The 6566-nt window shown below is 42.8% G+C and overlaps 1 protein-coding gene across 1 annotated transcript; it reads left to right on the top strand.

Moving 5' to 3' along the window:
* Nucleotides 1–917: 917 nt before the first annotated feature.
* LOC128125711 (leukocyte immunoglobulin-like receptor subfamily A member 5) lies at nt 918–6233 on the top strand. Its single transcript, XM_052763355.1, has 5 exons — nt 918–1030; nt 1192–1227; nt 1412–1696; nt 1819–2121; nt 5082–6233. The coding sequence occupies exons 1-5, from the start codon at nt 997–999 to the stop codon at nt 5216–5218; spliced, it is 795 nt and encodes a 264-aa protein (XP_052619315.1). The 5' UTR covers nt 918–996; the 3' UTR covers nt 5219–6233.
* Nucleotides 6234–6566: the final 333 nt, after the last annotated feature.

Below are 6566 nucleotides of genomic sequence, written 5' to 3' on the forward strand. Positions count from 1 at the left end.
GTTAACTTCTCTCTTTTTTAAAAATCTCCTTGTATTATAGGAAGCCACAGAGGGCTTCCACACATTTACAGTGCCTGTTTTCATTCTTGTGAGATCCGTAAGTCCAAGGAAGGAACTTATAGGTATCATCAAGGAGTCTCATGTCTGGTACTGACACTCACATTAGTGAGGTATAAGGGGAAAGTAGTTGATTGTATGAACAGCAGAAGAACAATTCTTACATTTACAAGGTGTCTAGGAGAGATGACACAATCTAGCATGTAAAAATCCTGTAATAATCTCAAAAGCAGCTCCACGTGAGCCACAAATACAGGTGCTTGGTGTCTCTCCTGCTTTGAACCCACCCTGAAACATCAGTTTGCATATTCCCCAATGCATTATCAGAGTTAGAGATATGACTGAAGATGGTAAGACATCATGATATTGCAGATAGGAACATGGTAGAGAGAAAACCCCATGGTTTCTTAAATTCTTAAACACAAGACTATTAGAGAGGGAGGAACCTGGGCATGAACAGATGTCAGGGAAAACTTCAGTAAAGTTGCTCAGTAAAGAGGATCATCAGCTCTTAGTCCTCAGTCACAGTCACCTGGGAGTCATTTTTCTGGAAGACATGAGGTATATTTGAAGCTATTCACTGGACTTGGAGAGGAAAAGAACTGCAGCTGAGTAAGGCCCTGTTTACTCTCTCTAATGTCTTCAGTAGACATTGTACCCAGCTTAGCCACAGTCTTGTGGAAATAGCATACTCACTCTTGAGGAGGACGCTTCCTCTTATTTTCATTTCCAGTGCTGTATGTGCAATCTTGGGCTTTGTCCTTGCTAGGCAAGCGTTCCACCAGTGAGCCAGTTGCACAAGACTTCCTGTCACTTCTTGATGTGACAGCCCACAACATAGAGCACAGTGTCTTTTGTGTCACCCTCTGTGTTGATCTGTCCTGACAGTTTCTGTAGTCTCATCAGTCAGCATAGCTGGGACCCCTGGAAGGAGACATCATGATCTCCACTTTGATAGTGCTGTTTCATCTTGGTGAGATTTGAAGGGTGGAGGGAACGCCTAATTCTAGGAGGGATCTCAGGCCATAACTAAGCTGTGGCTCATCAGGAGATGCCATGGCCTTGGATGGCTTTGTAGAGGAGAGGATCTTCTCAAGCTTCATGGAGAAAATCTTACAGAGAAATGTTTTTCAGGGCTGAGTCTGGAACCCAGGACCACAACGATGGCAGGTGAGTCATTCCCCACACCTTACCAGATGCTGTTTCCACACTGAAATAAGAAAACCACTCCTGTGCCCTCGAAATGGACAACAGCAGATGTGGGTTGATTATGGTGATGCTTCAAGACCCTGGGGCTCAGAGGTAGAATTAAAGAAAGGAATACCCTGGGACACAGCATTTGATTTTCTTGCAGGAAAATTCCCCACACCCACCATCTTGGCTGAGCCAGACTCCGTGGTCACCAAGGGACAGTCTGTTACTATCTGGTGTCTTGGGACCGAGGAAGCCCAGGTGTACTATCTATATAAAGAGGAAGGTTCAAAATCCTTGAAGACACAGACTGCGTTTGAGCCTGGGAACAAGGCCAACTTCTCCATTCCATTCACGACAGAGTACCACGCAGGACTATACCACTGCTACTATTACAGCCCTGCCGGCTTATCAGAACAGAGCAACGCCCTAGAGCTGGTGGTGACAGGTAAGGGACTCTCAAGGGTCCCAAGCTCAGGTTATGCCCCGAGTAAGGGATTTTGATCTCATGGCATCTGCTTCTCACAGTCCAGTCTTTAGATAATGTGGAATATTTGTCTCCTTTTTTAGGATTCTACAGCAAACCCAGTATCTCAGCTCTGCCGAGCTCTCTGGTAACCTCAGGAAGGAATGTCACCCTCCAGTGTAGCTCACATCAGGGATATGGAAGGTATATCCTTACTAAGGAAGGAGAACAGAATGTGTCCTGGACTCAGAACTCACAGAAACACCCCAATGGACAGTTTCTGGCCCTGTTTCCTGTGGGACCAGTGACTTCCAAACACAGATGGGCCTTCAGGTGCTACGGATACTACAAGAGAACCTCCCAGATGTGGTCAGTACCCAGTGAGACCCTGCAGCTCCTCGTTTCAGGTGAGGCAATCCCATCTTTGACATTTATTTGAAGGCCATAAATTCTTTGCATGATCCCTGTTCCAGATGAGTACAATAAAGCTGAAAGACAGTTGAGAGATGCCCAGGGGTCTTGATGTAGAGACACAGCAAGACCTGCAAGAAAAGGTGGATGGGAGAGGAAGGTGTTTGGCAAGAACTATATCCTTAATACCTTGTTCAACTTCTCTCTGAGGGACTTCTCTAGGAAGGCCCCCATTTTGACCCAGCAGGGATATATCTGGGCACTTAGAAAGACTCTGACCCTCTAAAATCATAGTGACAGTCATTATGATAGATTTGTTCTATCAGATGATGGCAAACACTGCATCCCATCTTGCCCTTCCCAGCAGCCCAGGCCTAGCTCTCTCAGGCTGATGTCACATTGATTCCTGCAAGCAGCTTCCACATTAGTCAATACACAAGCTGTGGATATACTATGTCCTCCATACGGCCATTTACCAACGGCCTCTGAATATCCTAAACCCAGGTGAGGATCCTTGGTCCTGTAAGAGACTCATATTCTTCAAAGATCATGCAGGGGAGCCCATATCATCATGACTAGGATGACGGATGAGGTCTTAGGAAAGATGAGAGACAGAAAGACCAGAGTTTTTGAAGGGAAAATGAGTGAGAACAATAGGTAGAGGAGGCATGCCTAGTGTGGAGTTATATAAAACAGACACAGAGACTCAGGAGCCATACCCCTTGGTTTTAGAGACAGGGTCTCACCTGGTGTGGAGTTCGCCAAGTAGGCCAGGCTGGTCAGCCAGTGAGGACCAGGAATCAGCCTGTCTCTGCCTCCCCAGTGCTGGAATTACAGGGGCCAACCACCACACACAGATTTTGTCGTCTTTGTTTTTTACGTATATTCTTTGTTTTGTAGGGTTGTTTTTAAATATCTGAACATTTTAATTTATTTTTACACTTTCATAGGTATTTTTAGTGAAATGTGATCATATTTACTCCCATCCTTTGCCCTTCCAACGCTCCTCATACACCCCACTCTGAACTCCACGTTTTTTTTTATAACCCCCCAGTTCAGTTCGTGCTGCCTATGTGTTCATAGGTGTGGGTCTACTAGAGCACGGACAAATCCACAGCTGGCCACACACTCAAAAGAGATTGATTCTCCCTCCCCTGTCCTCTACTGACTTCCAATAACTCCTCAGTAGTAAGACAAGGGACCTAGGTATGACCTACCCATCTGTGCCAGAAATTTGGCTGGCTTGACCTTCTGTAGGTTTTGTTTATTCTTTAAATTTTCATGTGTTTATAAAATGTATTATAATAATATTCTTCTACTACTACCTCCTTTCAACTCTCCCTAGTTTCTCCACCTCACCTCCATTCCAATTTCATATCTTCTCTTAAAAATTATTATTAATATTCCATCTGTGTAAGTATATGGGACTATCCACTAGGGCTTGGTCAACCTATCAGTTTTCACATCTGCAAAGGGGATTGACTCTATCACCCTCAGCAGCTATCATTGTCAATAGATCCTGAGCTAGGGGTGAAGCTTTGAGGGTCCCTTCCCCATATATGCTAGATTTTTGACTGGATTAATTTTAATTTTGTGCAGGTCTCATGTAGGTAACTACAGTTTCTGTGAGTTGATATGTGTAACAGTTGATGCAATACCAAAATCAGCATTTCACAGCTCTTTTCTCTGTCTTCTGCTTCTTATATTCCTTCCACCTCCTTTTTATGATGTTCCCTGAGTCTTGGCTGTGAGGAGGTTGATAAAGGATGTTCCATCCAGAGCTGAGAACTCATAGCTAAAAATGAGGCTTTGACCAGCTAGTAGTCTCTACATTAACCACTACCCACTGAAGAAAGATGTGTCTCTCACCAAAGTTAGGAGTAGCACAGATCTGTGGTTATAGATATATACACTTAGAATGCAGTTTGACAGTATGACCATTTATCAAAACAACAACAGCGAGTTTCTCATACCTAGGGCCTATAATCTCCCTATTATGGGCTTTTGTCATGCATTGGATCCTTCCTGTGGGTCAGGCCTTATGTCCAATTAGAAAGCTGGTTACACACATAACTGCCATGTCAATACTGTACCTGTAGGCATCTTACCAAAGAGGACACTATTATACCATGTGGGGTCTAGAGCTTGATAGGGCCATTAATGTCATTTCTCACCCTGCAATCTGCATAACCTTTTGTGGCAGTGCCTAAGCTAGTCAGCAGGGAGAGAGCTTCCTAGTCAGTTTGAGGTTGCTTTCTCTATGTACTCCTACATAAATGAGTGATATCTTTAGCAAGAGGTACATACAGTAGTTAGAATAGACAACAAAGAGCAATGGCTCCTGTATTGGGTACTTCTTGGGTGTCCCTGACAAATAACACATAAGGAGGTATTCTGTACCTTGAGATAGTATTTTTACTTAACAACCCATACTTTCTAGAAGCAATCATTGTCAACCCATGCAGGATGCGCCTGTTTAAACTCCCTTTTAAATATATACAAACTAATAGATTTTATTAGGATGTCTTCTATATCTTAGTTTTGGTTAACCTAACCCTTACCCTGTTCTTTGCCAACCCTCTATCTCTACCTAAGCCTTTAACTCCAAGTAGTCAATTTCTTATGATTGTGCATTAATCACTTTAGTGACTGAACTATATTCTCAGCTTGTGCTGTATATTATTAATGAATATACTGTGTAATAATAATGTATAAAATATTTTAAGTTGTTGATAAATGTTGAATATACTCATGGAAATATCAATGAATTATTCAACTAATTTAATAATTGAAACAGAATGATTTTCATGGCATTATAGTTACTAAATAATAAATATAAATAAAAAACTATTGACTCCAGTATAGTATTGACTCTTATTGATATAGGTGTCTATTCCATTTGGTTTTCAGTTTGGGACTGTACTGATTTTGTTGTCTTGTTTGTCCAAATTCCCAGATTCACACTCACAAGATCACACAGTGGAGAATCTCATCAGGATGGCTGTGGCTGGCTTGATTCTGGTTGTTCTTGGGATTCTACTGTTTGAAGCTCAAAAGAGCCAGAGAAGTCCTCAAGATTCAGGGTGTAGGTGAATAGTGCATCTCTTAATATGGTAGAGACTTGGAGATGAATCCACCAAGTAGAGAAAAATCATGGAAGAAAATTTGTGGCACAAGTGTGTGAATATTGTTGAGTGCTCCAAAGAGAACATCATATTTGGGTGCAGGGGAAATGTCAGAGAGATCTGTGAAGAGAACTCTACACCCATTCAATTGGGACAGTGTGGTGGCTTGAATGAGTTGGCCTCCATAGTCTTAGGCATTTGAATGTTTGGTCCTCATTTGGTGATGCTGTTTGGAGAGACTTAGGAGGTGTGGTCTTGTCGGAGGAATTGTGTAACTGAAAGTTTAAAGACTCTCATCATTTCTAGCTCACTCTTGTGTATCCATTTCCTCCATTATCCATCCTGCAGGAAATCTTAAGTCAGAAGGCAAGCAAGTCAAAATAGCCCCAGGAAGGCCCTGAAAGTGACCAGATTCACTAGGCCCCTTCTTCCTAAGAGTTAACAAGAAGAGCTGGTGAGAGTCAGTTAGACAAGGTAAACTGCAAAGAAGAATCTGAGAACAGAGCAGCTACCAGGAAGAATAAACAAAACAAATCAAAAACACAACTGAGCTGCCTGGCAGAGGTTTAGATCAGAATCACTTGGAAAGGATACTCTCCAACCTGTTTAGCTTGCCTGAAGGCTGTGAAATATGCCCTTTGTGAATTATTACCCATGATGGGGCAAAATTTGGTGATGCAGATGACTTGGAGTCATTTCTGCTCCTGTAAGTAATCTTAACAAAACTCATTGGTTCACCAAATTGGACTTTAGTGGTAGCCATACTTCGGTCTGTCATGTCCTCCCTTTCTAGAGCGAATAGTGTCTACTGTGTATGCTGTGTCTCCCAGGAAAAGTCTTGCCACAGAACAACTCTTTCCTTCTTGTGCTTGTGATTTAAGATGTGAGCTGTCAGCTTTCTTTTGCGGCCACCATGCCTTCACTCTGTCATCATGGACTCATCCTTTGGAACTTTAAATGCAAATAAACTACTTCTTCTATAAGTTGCTTTAGTCATGATGTTTTGTCATAGCAATAGAAAAGTAAATATTATAGAAGTTGGTACCAGGAGCAGGATATTGCTGTGACAAGCCTGACCTTGTTCCTTTTTAGAGGAATGTAGAAGACTTTATGATTTTGGAATGCAAAAGAAGTTGAATACTATTTGCCCCGGCCAGCGGGGTATCAACGGGGGCGACCCACCTGTGGGAGAGAATGAGAGGGACGAGGGAGACACGAGAGAAGACAGCAAGACAGTGTGTTCTGATCAAGCTGCAAATTTTATTCTCCTCAGCAGGGCTTATATAGCATGGGAGGGGGAGGGGAGGAGGGAAGGG

The sequence above is a fragment of the Peromyscus californicus genome, unplaced genomic scaffold (assembly GCF_007827085.1).
Source record: "Peromyscus californicus insignis strain IS unplaced genomic scaffold, ASM782708v3 Scaffold_4__1_contigs__length_199733344, whole genome shotgun sequence".
NCBI lineage: Eukaryota > Metazoa > Chordata > Mammalia > Rodentia > Cricetidae > Peromyscus > Peromyscus californicus.